This window comes from Loxodonta africana, chromosome 11 (assembly GCF_030014295.1).
Source record: "Loxodonta africana isolate mLoxAfr1 chromosome 11, mLoxAfr1.hap2, whole genome shotgun sequence".
Lineage (NCBI taxonomy): Eukaryota > Metazoa > Chordata > Mammalia > Proboscidea > Elephantidae > Loxodonta > Loxodonta africana.
Genome location: NC_087352.1, coordinates 58,072,591 through 58,091,067, shown reverse-complemented (window position 1 = coordinate 58,091,067; position 18,477 = coordinate 58,072,591). Strand labels below are relative to the sequence as shown.

The 18,477-nt window shown below is 38.2% G+C and overlaps 1 protein-coding gene across 8 annotated transcripts in view; it reads right to left on the bottom strand.

The window, feature by feature from the left end:
• DYM (dymeclin) overlaps window positions 1–18,477 on the bottom strand; it is a 358,557-nt gene that overhangs the window by 197,350 nt on the left and 142,730 nt on the right. For all 8 annotated transcript variants that reach the window (XM_023543799.2, XM_023543797.2, XM_023543796.2 and 5 more), the window contains 3 exons: window positions 13,197–13,375; window positions 9,860–9,985; window positions 7,406–7,519 (listed from right to left, as the gene is read on the bottom strand). In XM_023543799.2, the coding sequence (XP_023399567.1) occupies window positions 7,406–7,519; window positions 9,860–9,985; window positions 13,197–13,375 (419 nt within the window). The remainder of the gene's footprint in view (window positions 1–7,405; window positions 7,520–9,859; window positions 9,986–13,196; window positions 13,376–18,477) is intronic.

Sequence of the window (18,477 nt, the reverse complement as noted above, 5' to 3'; positions counted from 1 at the left end):
TCTTCGGGGATGGTTCCTGTCCTGTGTCAACAGAAGGTCTGGGGAGCATGGCCGCCGGGATTCCTCCAGTCTCAGTCAGACCATTAAGTTTGGTCTTCTTATGAGAATTTGGGGTCTGCATCCCACTGATCTCCTGCTCCCTCAGGGGTCCTCTGCTGAGCTCCCTGTCAGGGCAGTCATCGATTGTGGCCGGGCACCAACTAGTTCTTCTGGTCTCAGGATGATGTAGGTCTCTGGTTCATGTGGCCCTTTCTGTCTCTTGGGCTCTTAGTTGTCATGTGGGCTTGGTGTTCTTCATTTTCCTTTGCTCCAGGTGGGTTGAGACCAATTGATGCATCTTAGATGGCTGCTTGTTAGCATTTAAGACCCCAGACGCCACATTTCAAAGTGGGATGCAGAATGATTTCATAATAGAATTATTTTGCCAATTGACTTAGAAGTCCCCGCAAACCTTGTTCCCCAGACCCCTGCGCTTGCTCCGCTGACCTTTGAAGCATTCATTTTATCCCGGAAACTTCTTTGCTTTTGGTCCAGTCCAATTGAGCTGACCTTCCATGTATTGAGTGTTGTCTTTCCCTTCACCTAAAGCAGTTCTTATCTACTGATTAATCAATAAAAAACCCTCTCCCACTCTCCCTCCCTCCCCCCCTCGTAACCACAAAAGTATGTGTTCTTCTCAGGTTTACTATTTCTCAAGATCTTATAATAGTGGTCTTATACAATATTTGTCCTTTTGCCTCTGGCTAATTTCGCTCAGCATAATGCCTTCCAGGTTCCTCCATGTTATGAAATGTTTCAGAGATTCGTCACTGTTCTTTATCGATGCGCAGTATTCCATTGTGTGAATATACCACAATTTATTTAACCATTCATCCGTTGATGGACACCTTGGTTGCTTCCAACTTTTTGCTATTGTAAACAGAGCTGCAATAAACATGGGTGTGCATATATCTGTTTGTATGAAGGCTCTTGTATCTCTAGGGTATATTCCTAGGAGTGGGATTTCTGGCTTGTATGGTAGTTCTATTTCTAACTGTTTAAGATAACGCCAGATAGATTTCCAAAGTGGTTGTACCATTTTACATTCCCACCAGCAGTGTATGAGAGTTCCAATCTCTCCGCAGCCTCTCCAACATTTATTATTTTGTGTTTTTTGCATTAATGCCAGCCTTGCTGGTGTGAGATGGAATCTCATCGTAGTTTTAATTTGCATTTCTCTAATGGCTAATGATCGAGAGCATTTTCTCATGTATCTGTTGGCTGCCTGAATATCTTCTTTAGAGAAATGTGTGTTCATATCCTTTGCCCACTTCTTGATTGGGTTGTTTGTCTTTTTGTGGTTGAGTTTTGACAGAATCATGTAGATTTTAGAGATCAGGCGCTGGTCGGAGATGTCATAGCTGAAAATTCTTTCCCAATCTGTAGGTGGTCTTTTTACTCTTTTGGTGAAGTCTTTAGATGAGCATAGGTGTTTGATTTTTAGGAGCTCCCAGTTATCGGGTTTCTCTTCATCATTTTTGGTAATGTTTTGTATTCTGTTTATACCTTGTATTAGGGCTCCTAGGGTTGTCCCAATTTTTTCTTCCATGATCTTTATCGTTTTAGTCTTTATGTTTAGGTCTTTGATCCACTTGGAGTTAGTTTTTGTGCATGGTGTGAGGTATGGGTCCTGTTTCATTTTTTTGCAAATGGATATCCAGTTATGCCAGCACCATTTGTTAAAAAGGCTATCTTTTCCCCAGTTAATTGACACTGGTCCTTTGTCAAATATCAGCTGCTCATACGTGGATGGATCTATCTCTGGGTTCTCAATTCTGTTCCATTGGTCTATGTGTCTGTTGTTGTACCAATACCAGGCTGTTTTGACTACTGTGGCTGTATAATAGGTTCTGAAGTCAGGTAAGGTGAGGCCTCCCACTTTCTTCTTCTTTTTCAGTAGTGCTTTGCTTATCCGGGGCTTCTTTCCGTTCCATATGAAATTGGTGATTTGTTTCTCTATCCCCTTAAAATATGACATTGGAATTTGGATCGGAAGTGCGTTAAATGTATAGATGGCTTTTGGTAGAATAGACATTTTTACTATGTTAAGTCTTCCTATCCATGAGCAAGGTATGTTTTTCCACTTAAGTATGTCCTTTTGAATTCCTTGTAGTAGAGCTTTGTAGTTTTCTTTGTATAGGTCTTTTACATCCTTGGTAAGATTTATTCCTAAGTATCTTATCTTCTTGGGGGCTATTGTGAATGGTATTGATTTGGTAATTTCCTCTTCGGTGTTCTTTTTGTTGATGTAGAGGAATCCAAGTGATTTTTGTATGTTTATTTTATAACCTGAGACTCGGCCAAACTCTTCTATTAGTTTCAGTAGTTTTCTGGAGGATTCCTTAGGGTTTTCTGTGTATATAATCATGTCATCTGCAAATAGTGATAACTTTACTTCTTCCTTGCCAATCCGGATACCTTTTATTTCTTTGTCTAGCCTGATTGCCCTGGCTAAGACTTCCAACACGATGTTGAATAAGAGCGGTGATAAAGGGCATCCTTGTCTGGTTCCTGTTCTCAAGGGAAATGCTTTCAGGTTCTCTCCATTTAGAGTGATATTGGCTGTTGGCTTTGCATAGATGCCCTTTATTATGTTGAGGAATTTTCCTTCAATTCCTATTTTGGTGAGAGTTTTTATCATGAATGGGTGTTGGACTTTGTCAAATGCCTTTTCTGCATCAATTGATAAGATCATGTGGTTTTTGTCTTTTGATTTATTTATGTGATGGATTACATTAATGGTTTTTCTGATATTAAACCAGCCTTGCATACCTGGTATAAATCCCACTTGATCAGGGTGAATTATTTTTTTGATGTGTCGTTGGATTCTATTGGCTAGAATTTTGTTGAGGATTTTTGCATCAATGTTCATGAGGGATATAGGTCTATAATTTTCTTTTTTTGTAATGTCTTTACCTGGTTTTGGTATCAGGGAGATGGTGGCTTCATAGAATGAGTTGGGTAGTATTCCGTCATTTTCTATGCTTTGGAATACCTTTAGTAGTAGTGGTGTTAACTCTTCTCTGAAAATTTGGTAGAACTCTGCAGTGAAGCCGTCCGGGCCAGGACTTTTTTTTGTTGGGAGTTTTTTGATTACCATTTCAATCTCTTTTTTTGTTATGGGTCTATTTAGTTGTTCTACTTCTGAATGTGTTAGTTTAGGTAGATAGTGTTTTTCCAGGAATTCATCCATTTCTTCTAGGTTTTCAAATTTGTTAGAGTACAATTTTTCATAATAATCTGAAATGATTCTTTTAATTTCATTTGGTTCTGTTGTGATGTGGTCCTTCTCATTTCTTATTCGGGTTATTTGTTTCCTTTCCTGTATTTCTTTAGTCAGTCTAGCCAATGGTTTATCAATTTTGTTAATTTTTTCAAAGAACCAGCTTTTGGCTTTGTTAATTCTTTCGATTGTTTTTCTGTTCTCTAATTCATTTAGTTCAGCTCTAATTTTTATTATTTGTTTTCTTCTGGTGCCTGATGGATTCTTTTGTTGCTCACTTTCTATTTGTTCAAGTTGTAGGGACAGTTCTCTAAGTTTGGCTCTTTCTTCTTTTTGTATGTGTGCATTTATTGATATAAATTGGCCTCTGAGCACTGCTTTTGCTGTGTCCCAGAGGTTTTGATAGGAAGTATTTTCATTCTCGTTGCTTTCTATGAATTTCCTTATTCCCTCCTTGATGTCTTCTATAACCCAGTCTTTTTTCAGGAGGGTATTGTTCATTTTCCAAGTATTTGATTTCTTTTCCCTCGTTTTTCTGTTATTGATCTCTAGTTTTATTGCCTTGTGGTCTGAGAAGATGCTTTGTAATATTTCGATGTTTTGGACTCTGCAAAGGTTTGTTTTATGACCTAATATGTGGTCTATTCTAGAGAATGTTCCATGTGCGCTGGAAAAAAAAGTATATTTTGCAACAGTTGGGTGGAGAGTTCTGTATAAGTCAATGAGGTCAAGTTGGTTGATTGTTGTAATTAGATCTTCCGTGTCTCTGTTGAGCTTCTTACTGGATGTCCTGTCCTTCTCCGACAGTGGTGTGTTGAAGTCTCCTACTATAATTGTGGAGGTATCTATCTCGCTTTTCAGTTCTGTTAAAATTTGATTTATGTATCTTGCAGCCCTGTCATTGGGTGCGTAAATATTTAATATGGTTATGTCTTCCTGATCAATTGTCCCTTTTATCATTATATAGTGTCCTTCTTTATCCTTTGTGGTGGATTTAAGTCTAAAGTCTATTTTGTCAGAAATTAATATTGCTACTCCTCTTCTTTTTTGCTTATTGTTTGCTTGATATACTTTTTTCCATCCTTTGAGCTTTAGTTTGTTTGTGTCTCTAAGTCTAAGGTGTGTCTCTTGTAGGCAGCATATAGATGGATCGTGTTTCTTTATCCAGTCTGTGACTCTCTGTCTCTTTATTGGTGCATTTAATCCATTTACATTCAGGGTAATTATAGATAAATAAGTTTTTAGTGCTGTCATTTTGATGCCTTTTTATGTGTGTTGTTGACAATTTCATTTTTCCACATACTTTTTTGTGCTGAGGCGTTTTTCTTAGTAAATTGTGAGATCCTCATTTTCATAGTGTTTGACTTTATGTTAGTTGAGTCGTTACGTTTTTCTTGGCTTTTATCTTGAGTTATAGAGTTGTTATACCTTTTTGTGGTTACCTCATTATATACCCCTATTTTACTAAGTAAAAACCTAACTTGTATTGTTCTATATCGCCTTGTATCACTCTCCATATGGCAGTTCAATGCCTCCTGTATTTAGTCCCTCTTTTTGATTATTGTGATCTTTTACCTATTGACTTCCATGATTCCCTGTTATGTGTATTTTTTTTTTTTTTTAATTAATCTTAATTTGTTTGTTTTTGTGATTTCCCTATTTGAGTTGATATCAGGACGTTCTGTTTTGTGACCTTGTGTTGTGCTGATATCTGATATTATTGGTTCTGTGACCAAACAATATCCTTTAGTATTTCTTGTAGCTTTGGTTTGGTTTTTGCAAATTCTCTAAACTTGTGTTTGTCTGTAAATATCTTAATTTCGCCTTCATATTTCAGAGAGAGTTTTGCTGGATATATGATCCTTGGTTGGCAGTTTTTCTCCTTCAGTGTTCTGTATATGTCGTCCCATTCCCTTCTTGCCTGCATGGTTTCTGCTGAGTAGTCAGAACATATTCTTATTGATTCTCCCTTGAAGGAAACCTTTCTTTTCTCCCTGGCTGCTTTTAAAATTTTCTGTTTATCTTTGGTTTTGGTGAGTTTGATGATAATATGTCTTGGTGTTTTTCTTTTTGGATCAATCTTAAATGGGGTTCGATGAGCATCTTGGATAGATATCCTTTCGTCTTTCATGATGTCAGGGAAGTTTTCTGTCAGAAGTTCTTCAACTATTTTCTCTGTGTTTTCTGTCCCCCCTCCCTGTTCTGGGACTCCAATCACCCGCAGGTTATCCTTCTTGATAGAGTCCCACATAATTCTTAGGGTTTCTTCATTTTTTTAAATTCTTTTATCTGATTTTTTTTCAGCTATGTTGGTGTTGATTCCCTGGTCCTCCAGATGTCCCAGTCTGCATTCTAATTGCTCGAGTCTGCTCCTCTGACTTCCTAGTGTGTTGTCTAATTCTGTTATTTTATTGTTAATCTTTTGGATTTCTACATGTTGTCTCTCTATGGATTCTTGCAACTTATTAATTTTTCCAGTATGTTCTTGAATAATCTTTTTGAGTTCTTCAACAGTTTTATCAGTGTGTTCCTTGGCTTTTTCTGCAGATATCCTAATTTCATTTGTGATATCATTAAGCATTCTGTAAATTAGTTTTTTATATTCTGTATCTGATAATTCCAAAATTGTATCTTCATTTGGGAAAGATTTTGATTCTTTTGTTTGGGGGGTTGGAGAAGCTGTCACGGTCTGCTTCTTTAAGTGGTTTGATATGGATTGTTGTCTCCGAGCCATCACTGGGAAACTAGTTTTTCCAGAAAATCCGCTAAAAAAAAACTGCAGTCAGATCCCTATCAGAGTTCTCCCTCTGGCTCAGGCTATTCAGATGTTAATGAAGCCGCCTGGGGAGGGTGGGGGAGGGAACAGAGAGATAGGAGAGTAGCACCTCAGAATATAGCCAGAGTTGCTTGTCTTGCTTGGAATGACTGTTATATCTGAGATTCCCGCGGGCGCGTCGCCTATGTGTGCTGGCTGTGTGGAGATTGCCCCCAGGGGGTCTGGCCCGCTGGAGTCACGGTCAGATCCTCCGCTTCCAGCCCCACGCCCAGCGTCAAGGCTCCCCTACTGGGACGGTGCACTCTCAACTCCAAAATCAGTCGCTGCCTCCCGGGGACTTCTCGTCTCTCCAGCCGTGTGGCCGTGCCGCCCCCGTGAACCAGGTGGGCCCCCTCCCGGGGTTAGTTCAGATGGGTGGAGTAGCTCCCCGTGCTTGTGCCGCGACCGAGTGTCCCGGCTGGAACGCTGTTCTCCCTACTCCAATACCAGTCGCTGCCTCCCGGGGACTTCTCCTACCGGCTGCGTCCCACGCCGCCCGCGCGACCCGGCTGGTCCCCTTCCCGGGGTTAGTTCAGGGGGTGGAGCAACTCTCCGTGTTTATGGCGTACCTGCGTGCAGTCCAAATCCCTGCGGGATGGTTCTCCAGCTCGGATGCTGCTCTTTCTGCTCCAAGATCAGTCACTGCCTCCCGGGGACTTCTACCGGCTGCGTCCCACGCCGCCCGTGGATCCGGCTGGTCCCCCTCCCGGGGTTAGTTCAGGGGGGTGGAGCAGGTCTCTGTGCTTGTGCCGTACCTGACTGGTACTCTGGCTCCAGGCTCTGGAAACTATCGCTGCTTCCCCGTATTAGTTCGTTCTCCGTCTCTAAATCTGTGTTTGTTGTTCAGGGTTCGTAGATTGTTATGTATGTGATCGATTCACTTGTTTTTCCGTGTCTTTGTTGTAAGAGGGATCCGAGGTAACGTCTGCCTAGTCCGCCATCTTGGCTCCGCCCACCAACAATCAGCATATACCTTTTATATAAGGTATTTTATATAAGGTTTTCTATTTCATGCAAAATGCCTCTAATCATCCAATCTATTAAATATCAAGAAGCACAATGAACTGTACATGTGAAGATTATTGAAATGGCAAATATTTTGTTACCTATGTATTTACCACAATAAAAAAATGTAAAAGAAAATATTAAGTAACAGACATTACATACATTACCTTGGGATCATATATTATAATGACTACATGTTGATCTGTATTTTTTTACACCATATTTTATCAGGATTTTAGCACTCTAAACTTAGGATTGCTTTAAACTATAGTCTCCATTGTACTATATACATAAAGATAGAAAAATAGCTAAGAAATACTTACTCTTGTCCTTGTCATATTGTATTGAATGGTTCTTATTACGACCAGTATCAGGAGACTCCCCAATGAAATCTCAGTTAAAACTCGTTCTGAATACCAAGTAATATTTTTTAATATCTGAAACAGGGAAGAAAAGTTTAATAAGTATGACTGCTCTAGGGGAAAAAAGTACTTATGCCACATCCACCATTATTGATAAGCCATGGCTTTGCCCTGAAGGTAAGTTAAGCTGCATATAAAACAGATTTGTGAGATTTTCAGTTCAAGATAGCAAACTGGGCCAAAGTGTTTACTTACTTCTCCTTCCTCCTTCCTTCCTAAATACAAGAGGGGAAAAAAAATAGCACATGATAACAATCAACATGCAACCAATGCTCTTATTCCACCTTCTGTATTAAAAAGCTGGCTCTGAAATTCCAACTTCCAAATCTTGCCTCTGACCACTCAGTGTGGCATCCTCAGAGCTAAACAGAACTTTGTCTTCTCTCTCACACATACACACGCACGCACACACACACAGTTACATTTTCATTACATATTCCTAAGTGCCCATTATGTTCTAGGCAGGTACTGGAAATGTACAGCTGAATGGCATTCTGACTGTGTCTTCAAGGATGCACAGTGTAGGGTGGGACAATTAACAATATCACACAGTGTGAGAAGTGCTGTGGTGGAGCTGAGTTAAACAGAGAAAGATCCCCAGAGGGCATGAGTTCACCACTGAGAACCCAGGAGGAGTTAGCTAGAGAGGAGGGCTGCGTGGGAGGTAACAAACACTCAAGGCTGAGGAAACAGCTAGGTCAAGTGCACACAGGTGCCTCCACTACAGATTTTTACTCAGCTTAACTCTCGGCAAGAGCCCTCTGTCACCTAGAGTTCCCACTATAAACAGTCCAACCCTGACCTGTTCTGAAGTCTCCCCCCAAAGGCTGGCATATAGCAAACACCCACTACATGGTAGCTGAACACTGAATTGAAAAGTCAAACATAAATTTTGAACATATCCTTTCTTAAAATGACTAATAATGGTCTTAATCAAGTAGAAAAGATAACCTAAGTGTAAAACAAATAACAGTAGTTGAAAAACTTCAAAACTGTTTGCCAACTGACTTTTTATAGGGGAGAGGCGAAGTGCTCAGCCCCTCTGACTTACTAAGTCAGCAGTTCTCAAAATGTGGTCCCGAGACCTTTCAGGAGAACCTTCAAGGTCAAAACTATTTTCATGATAACATAAAAGAATTTTATTCTCTTGTGAATGTACAGTGGAGTTTTCCAAAGGTTACATGATATTGCTGATAGTGCACCAAATTGAATAAAGAAGCAGATATCAGAATCTACTTGTTTTCTGTTAAAAAAAAAAAAAAATTTTTTTTTCTTTCTGTTAAAGCAGACATTAAAGAGATTTGCAAAATTGCACAACAATGCCACTCTTCTACTAAATTTTTGTTTGTGGCAAAATAGTTATTTTCGTTGATATTAACATATAGGGAGTTTATTATTATTACTTTTAAATGCACGAGTTAAATATTTTAAAACTATATAAATTTTAATTTTTTACATGGCAAATGTGGAGAATTATCAACCACATACACAAAAGTTCTTTGGAGTCCTCAATAATTTAAGAATATAAAGACTAAAAAATTTGAGAGCCACTGCTCTAAATCTACCAGGCAATACTAACCCAGGACACTCATTAGGCAACTCTACTAGTGAGAGGAGTCTCTGTCTTTTGAAAGGTCACACAGTTAATATAGTTCTGTTGCTCCTCTCTGTTTTGGCTGATTTATTTAAAAATAAATTATCCATTCTGATTTGGAAGAGAGGTCATTAGTTCTTAACATTGTGTGTGTCAATTATACAACAGAATGGATGAAGTGTTTCAAGTAATAATAGCCTTACTCATTTAACATTAAACAAATATTTAATGAGTATCCACATAGTAAAATTACAATGTTACTATGAAAATTAGAAATCCAATTTAGCATTCACCTAAAGGTTTGTCTTTTTTTTCCCAGCAGAAAATATATAATTGCCTAGAAATTCTGATAGTATTTAATAAAAAATGTAAATAACTCGTTAGAGAGTTCATATAGCTTTTGTTCCCTATTTCTTGGCTCATTCTATATGCAAGGAGCAAACCTGCTTGACAACTTCTGCCACAATTAAAAGGTGAAAATAAAATGGAGAAAAAAAATGAACCTAGTGGCAGCAAAAATATTTGCACCAATTACTAAAGAACCATTTTGAGAGAGTTTTTAACAATGGCCAATAGTCTTTCAGAAAAAAAGCACCGCCTCTTAAATCCGAAGACAGATGTACCATTTCTAAGCCAGGTTCATGCAGAAACATCCACCAGAAGGAAAAGAAAGAAGAAATTCTAACGCAGTAGAAAGTCTTACAGAGGTACATGTTTATACTGTTAACTCTGTAACTCTAATCAAAGTACCGGTCACTCACCACTTCATGAATGGATCTATTGAAGCCATCATCTTCTGTAAGAATCAATAATATTATAAGAGCCATATATACATGGTGTGAATTTCTTTCTTCAACATGATACAGAATCTCAAGAATTGGTAAGACCTAGGGAATTAAAATTATTGTTTACTATTAAGTTCAATTACTTTTGCTACAACACCAAATGTTTTAAACCTTTACACTTTTACTTTGTACCCTTTGCTTTAATATTCTAGTTATCTTTCCTCTGAGAAAAAAGAACGTATAAACCAACCTCTGACTGAAAGTATTTCCATATGGATAGCTAAGATAACAACAAAGAAAATCATCACCAACTCTGTGAAGGTATCCCTGAGAAGGTCTGTTCCACATAGAGATCTGATTTGCGGAGACAATTCGGTTCATGGTTTGTCTGAAATTTTTAAGAAGTCACACCACCTTCCCCAACCCGAGAACAATGCAAAAAGGACATAGCTGCTCAGAAATTGAGTAAAATGTTTTCATTTATGTGATTCACAACGCTTATATTTTAGAAATATTAGGAAATCAAAATAGATTTCAACTAAATATGAAAAAAAATAACAGACAACTATAACCAAGGGGCATTTTCTCAACATGTGTATCAAGGTTTATACTTTAGGGTATCTGTCAAGCATTTCCTTTTATAACCCTGTTTATATTCATTCAGACCAATTTAGTTCATTCCAATTACTTTAATACTTTGTATTTGTTCATTCTTTACTAATGAAGGTAAATAGATTACTACAAGAATCTACTAAATACGGACATACTAGCTACACATCAGGAAACCCTCAGGGCATAGTGGTCAAGTGCTATGGCTGCTAACCCAAAGGCCAGCAGTTCGAATCCACCTGGTGCTCCTTGGAAACTCTATGGGGCATTTCAACTCTGTCCTACAGGGCTGCTATGAGTCGGAATTGACTTGATGGCAATGGGTTTGGTTTTCTTTTGAGCTACATATCATTCTTGTGTGAAACACCCATAAACACAAGCTTAATTAAGCCTTTCAACTACACCGCACGCGATGATCATTCTTGAGATGTTCAGTTTTAACAGGAGTTTTATAGCAGTCTAGAACTACTCAAAGTGTCAGGCTCCCAAGGGCCAAATCCCTACTGGAATCCATTCTTTAGCTCCACTGAAAGGATTACCACAGGCAATTATTACTAAGCTACTAGAAGGTTTAAAAATCTTCAAGTACATATTCTTGCAGATTAATACAGAGGTGTATTTCCAACAAAATTAAACCGTAGTCAGGATAAATATTATGACATAGTATTTGGAAGTCTGTGTTTTGGTGTTAGCAATGGAAAAAAAACGGGAATGACATATAAAATATGCTAAAAATAAAAACTTCTACTATGGACCAAACCAACTACATATTGAAAGGTACATAAAGGGAGGTAAGATTTCTACACTTCACTAAAAGTGGTAAAATGATGATACCAATACACTGTGAGAAGTTATGTACATAAAATGTGATGCCTAAACCAACCACTAAAAGAGCTGTACAAAGAGATACACTCAACAACACTTCAGATAAATAAAAACAGAGTTTTAAAAGATGTCCAAGTAACCCACAGGAAGGCAGGAAAAAGAAAATAGAGAACTGAAAAACAGAAGAAACAAACAAAAAACAAAATGGCAGACTTAAGCCCTAAAAAACTAAAAAAAAGTTTTTTAGGCCTAACATAACAATAATTACATTAAATGTAACTGGTCTAAATATACCAATTAAAAGACAAAGGTAAAAAAATATATATACAGCAGATGAAAAAACAGAACCGAATTATATGCTGTCTACAAGAAACTCACTTCCAATATAAGAATACAGCCATGTTGAAACACAATGGAATAACATTCTCAAAACAATGGAATAACAACAAAACAAGTCAGATCAGCGCAGTAAATTTCCTACCAAAATCATACTTTATAATTATAGACTCGACAAATATTTATCATAGGAGAAAGGCAAGTGGGCAAATAGATCGGTTAAGACACTATCAAAATAATGCATGCAAGAAAATTAAAAAACAAAACCGAAACAAATAAGCACACGAAAAACAAAATAAAACTTTTCTCACTTTTCACTGGTGTATGTCATCATATACAAAGACAACTGCACCCTGCATCATCGTATATAGCAACATCCTTACCATGCTATTTTCTAGAATGGGTCCTTATTATCATCATTTCTCTTAGGATATGTTATGCTCAGAATTGTCTGTGTCCTTATATTCACCCATCAGTAAACAAACCTACTCTTTACAAATTTTCATTCACATGAGCAATACACTTTTACACCCAATTTTGCTGTCTAAGACAGTGTTTTCCATATTACAGCTTGTGTAGGGATAAGTTCTTTCATCACACACTTTATTTTCAGTGTCACTTTGATATTGAATCTGCTTAAGAATTCTAACATTCCATGTTTACTCATTAGTGCACAGTATTTTATCATTAACTCTGGAAAAAAAGGCTACCAAATACCCAGTGAATTCTGCCATCAGCCTATAAAAACTGGTACACAGGAAACACGGCAGCTGCTGCCAGCAAGTTGCTACCATTTCAGAAATAACAGCATTTATATTAATGCATTAAGAGCCCATGGTTTTCTATATACTATGTATTTCAAAAATAGTATTAGCAGCCTGCTGAGGTAGCTTACTTTTTAATGAACATTAATAATTGCATATAGGGGTTTTGCCTAAGAACAAAAATTCTGGAGCCACTTTCACTCACACTGTGAAGGACGGTATATATTTAAGTGATGTCTGGTACCTGTAACACTCCAGGAACTGAGTTTTGGCAACCCTAAAGTCTAAGACTCTAAGAGAGACAGGACACTTGACAAACTGAGTTTAAAAATCATCCTTCCTTTTACCTATTCTCATCAGGAATATGCTGCAATTGTGACTAGTTACTTAATCTGGGTGGACATGCAGGCAACTTAACAGATGGAAGGGACCATATGGGTATAAAAATCTGTCTGAGAATGGCAGAGAGTGCTGACTTAATCAAGCAGAATCATGGGCAACAGAGTGGCTGGTAAAAGCCTAAAGGACAGGGAAGCTTAGAACACCAGTTAGGGGCGCTGCTGTGTTCTCCTAGTCTGTGACGCCATCTCCATGTGAGTTATCTTATACACTGAAAAAACTCACATCCTTTGCCAATGTCTGTTAACATCTCCGTATCAATCCCTGGACCATCGCCCTTATGGCAACCAGGCAAACACACTTATCCTTTTCAGAAAACACACTGTTCTTCAAAATATCATAAAGCACAAAAAGCATAAAATGTTTCGTATGATACTTACAAGATTTTCCATATCTGTACGAGCCAACATGTATGTTCTAATATTACTATTCTGATGGAGTAATGTATATAAGAGGAGAGTTGCCTGATCAGACGTCTGCTGTTCACATAGAGCTGTGTACAAACTATTAAAGTTAATCTGGAAAGCATGTAGAACTGACGAGGGGAAAGGACTGTTATCTGGAAGACAGGAAAAAAACAATGTAAAAAACCCCATTACTTTAGTATTTTCTGGACTGTACCTTATGTAAATAATAAAAGCGCTATTAAAATAACACATACAACTTAATTCTCATTAATTGCATATAAAGTCACTACATTTCAGATTTAAAATTTTAATTAAAAAAGAACAAAACTAAGTCACATAGTTTGACTTTGTTACTATTTCTGCATTAATATAGCTAAACTCCACCACTCGTCTATCAGTTTGTCACACTGTGGTGGCTTGCACGTTGCTATGATGCTGGAAGCTACGAAACAGGTATTTCACCAAATACCAGCACAGTCACCCGTGATGGACCAGCTTCCGCAGAGCTTCCAGACTAAGACAGACTAGAAAGAAGGACTTGGTGGTCCTGAAAAAATTGGCAAGTGAAACCTTATGAATAGCAGCAGAACAATGTCCCGTATGGTGCTGGAAGATGAACCCCTCAGGTTGGAAAGCACTCAAAACACTACTGGGCAAGAGCTGCCTCTTTAAAGTAGAGTCAATCTTAATGACCTAGATGGAGTCAAGCTTTCTAACCCTTAATTTGCTAATGTGGCACAACTCAAAATGAGAAGAAACAGCTGAAAATATCCATTAACAATCAGAACACAGAATGCACGAAGGATGAATCTAGGAAAACCGGAAGTTGTCAAAAATGAAAAGGAACACATAAACATCCAGGAATGTTTTTGGCATTAGGCATTAGAGAGCTGAAACGGACTGGTACTGGCCATTTCAAATCGGACGATCATATGCTCTGCTATACTGGGACTGATAAATTGAAGAGGAATGGTGTCGCGTGGATCATCAAAAAGAACATTTCAAGATTTATCCTGAAGTACAATGCTCTCAGTGATAGGATAATATCCACACGTCTACAAGGAAGACCAGTTAATACAACTATTATTCAAATTTACATAGCAACCACTAAGGCCAAAGATGAAGAAATTGAAGATTTTTGCCAACTTCTGCAGTTTGAAATTGATCAAACACGCAATCAAGATGCATTGATAATTACTGGTGATTGGAACGTGAAAGCTGGAAACAAAGAAGAAGTAACAGTAGCTGGAAAATACGACCTTGATGACAGAAATGATGCTGGAGATTGTATGACAGCATTTTGCAAGACCAATGACTTCTTCATCGCAAATACCTTTTTTCAACACGTGAACCTCACCGGATGGAATAACACAAGAATTAAATCGACTATATCTGTGGAAAGAGATGATGGAGAAGCTCAATATCATCGGTCAGAACAATGCCAGGGGCTGACTGGAACAGACCATCAAATGCTCGTTGCAAATTCAAGCTGAAGCTGAAGAAAATTAAAACAAGTCCACAAGAGCCAAAATACAACTTGAATATATTTCATCTAAATTTACAGACCATATCAAGAACAGATTTGATGCAATGAACATTAATGACCGAAGACCAGATGAGCTGTGCAAGGATATCATACATGATGAAAGCAAAATGTGACGAAAAAGGCAGGAAAAAAAGAAAAGACCGAAATGAATGTCACGGGAGACTCTGAAACTTGCTCTTGAACATAGAGCAGCTAAAGCAAATGGGAGAAATGATGAAGTAAAAGAGCTGAACAGAAGATTTCAAAGGGCGGCAAAGTAAAGTATTATAATGAAAGGTGCAAAGACCTAGAGTTACAAAACCAGAAGGGAAGAACAGGCTCAGCATTCCTCAAGCTAAAAGAACTGAAGAAAAAATTCAAGTCTTGAGTTGCAATACTGAAGGATTCTATGGGCAAAAGGAAACCCTGGTGCTCTAGTGGTTAAGAGCTACCACTGCTAACCAAAAGGTCAGCAGTTCGAATCCACCAGGTGCTCTTTGGAAGCCCTACAGGGCAGTTCTACTTTCTCTTATAGGGTCCCTATGAGTTGGAATCGACTTGATGCCAATGGGTTTTGTTTTTCTTTACAGGCAAAATATTGAATGATGCAGGAAGCATCAAAAGATGGATGGAAAACAGAGTCACTGTACCAAAAAGAAGTGCTTCACATTCAACAGTTTCAGAAGGTAACGTATGATCAAGACCCAATGGTACTGATGGAAAAAGTCCAACCTGTACTGAAAATACTGGTGAAAAACAGGGCTCCAGAAATTGATGGAATACCAACTGAGATGTTTCAACAAATGGATGCAGCGTGGGAGGTGTCCACTCATTTATGCCAAGAAATTTGGAAGACAGCTACTTGGCCAACCAACTGGAAGAGATCCATATTTGTGCCCATTCCAAAGAAAGGTGATCCAACAGAATGTTCAAAATTATCAAACAATATCATTAACATCACACAAAGCAAAATTTTGCTGAAGATCATTCAAGAGCAGTTGCAATAGCACATCGACAGGGAACTGCCAGAAATTCAAGCCAAATTCAGAAGAGGACATGGAACCAGAGATATCATTGCTGATGTCAGCTGGATCCAGAGAATACCAGAAAGCAGAGAATACCAGAAAGACGTTTACCTGGGTTTTATTGACTATGCAAAGGCATTTAACTGTGTGTTTTGTAACAAATTATGGATAACACTGCAAAGAATGGGAATTCCAGGACACTTAATTGTGCTCATGAGGCTCCTGTACACAGACCAAGAGGCAGTCATTCGAACAGAACAAGGGGATACTGCGTGGTTCAAAATCAGGAAAGGTGTGCATCAGGGTTGTATCCTTTCCATACTTATTCAATCTGTACACTGAGCAAACAGTCGGAGAAGGCAGGCTGTATGAAGAAGAATGCGGCATCAGGTTTGGAGGAAGACTCACAACTTGTGATATACAGATGACAAAGCCTTGCTTGCTGCAAGTGAAGAGGACTTAAACACTCACTGACAAAGATCAAAGGCCACAGCCTTCAGTATGGATTACACCTCAACGTAAAAAAAAAAAAAAAATTCTCACAACTGGACCAAAAGGCAACATCATGATAAATGGAGAAAAGATTAAAGATGTCAAGAATTTCATTTTACTGGGATCCACAATCAAAGCTCACGGAAGCAGCAGTCAAGAAATCAAACGACGCATTGCAATGGGCAAATCTGCTGCAAAAGACCTCTTTAAAGTGTTAAAAAGCAAAGAGGTCACTTTGAGGACTGAAGTGCGCCTGACCTAAGCCATGGTATTTTCAATCGCCTCATATGCATGTAAAAGCTTGACAGTGAATAAGAAGACTGATTGATGCCTTTGAATTACGGTGTTGGCGAAGAATACTGAATATACCATGGACTGCCACAAGAACAAACAAATCTGTCTTGGAAGAAGTACAACCAGAGTGCTCCTTGGGAGTGAGGATGGCGAGAGTGTCTCACGTAGTTTATCAGGAGGGACCAGTCCGTGGAGAAGGGTGTCATGCTTGGTGAAGTAGAGAGTCAGTGGAAAAGAGGAAAGAGATGAACTGACGTAGTGGCTGCAACAATGTGCTCAAACAGCAACAACTGTGAGAATGGTGCAGGATTGGGCAGTGTTTTCTTTCTGCTGTACGTAGTCACTATGAGTCTGAACCAACTGGACGGCACCTAACAACAATAATAACATAGCTGAATTAAATCTACTATAAAAATATGAGCTTAAAAACAGAGCTGTGGGCTAGGTAAAAAAGCCCCCTATGGATACAATCTAAACCAGGTCACAGAGATGTGTTGTCACCAACCTAAATGTCCACCAGTATTAAATAAAAATGCCTAGAGATGAAGAACACAAATTTCTACATAAAACAGAAAATCCTCCTGTAAAATAGGATTAAGAACAAAAAAACTGCCTGAAGCTAATTTTTTTCAAAGGAATAATCATGGTTGAAGTGTCTACCAATCATTAATCCAATTAATGAAATAAAATGGCTGGAATAACAACATATAATTTATCCAGTTTTAAAATAATATCAAAGTTGGCTACGTTCAGTATTAGCTTCTAAATGAACGAAATATGCCAAATCTAAGACAATGATCAGAAAACTTGCATAACTTTTTCTAAAAAGGAAAACATATCTAACCAACTGCTAAGAATCTTAAAAATACATACATGCACAGTCACTGGGATGACCAGAACCATGAATTACAGCCCACGCTGGGGAAAACTCCTGGTATTCCAAAACTGACAACGGCCCTTGCCTACAGTTAACTGGATTTGCTTAGAAACTGAAGCAAGCAAGGTTAGGAAGCCAAAAAGAAAAGAAAGATAGGTTCGCCTGACTCAGAGAAAGTCATAATCTCATCAAATAAAATACTGGAACATGACAGCACGAAGAGCTGCTGTTTTAATGTGTTTTGAAAAGTAAGCACCAAGAATTTTACAACAGAGAACCACTACAAAGATCAGAAATGGCTTTACCATTTCCAACAGCTGTGCTCCTAGGGAAACGAGATGTGTGCCAACACAAACAGTCTTCGTTAGCACAGTCTTAGTCCTTTCAGACTCTCCTTTCTAATCTTTATATTTGTGAAAAGAATGTATCTAGAAATGTCTGAGAATGTATCCAAAATTTTACAACATGGTGTCCTCACTTGTCCTTCCACATTTGGAAGATGGGTTATTTTTTCAATCCTAACACTGTATATTTGACACTTAAAAAATAATTCTTTTGCGTGACTGACTTCGTATTTTTTGCAAAGGACGGCAAGAGGAAGCTGCACGTACAATGAGTGCTTAAATATTACTGAATCTAGAGAAGACTCACTGGAGAAAGATTCTGAACACGATACACTTTTTTTTTAACAATGGAAGCCAAGTAACATATTCACCAACCTGTATTATACATGATTGCAAATGGAGTATGTGTGTGTGTATCTACATCTACATACTACTGAAAGTGCTAGGAACCAGCTATTATACTGACAGCTTTATGTACATCATCCTTTATTATCCAAACAACAAACATGTCATTAGAACTAGTTCTACAAAGGATGAAACAGAGGCTTAGAGAGACTAAATAACTTTTCCAAGATCAGCCCTGAGTGGAACCCAGGTTGGTCTCTGTTGTTGCCACATTATACCGCTTTCTCTAATAGCAGCAATCATTTCGTCAGTCTTTACTGTTGTACCAAAAAACCAAACCAAACCTGTTGCC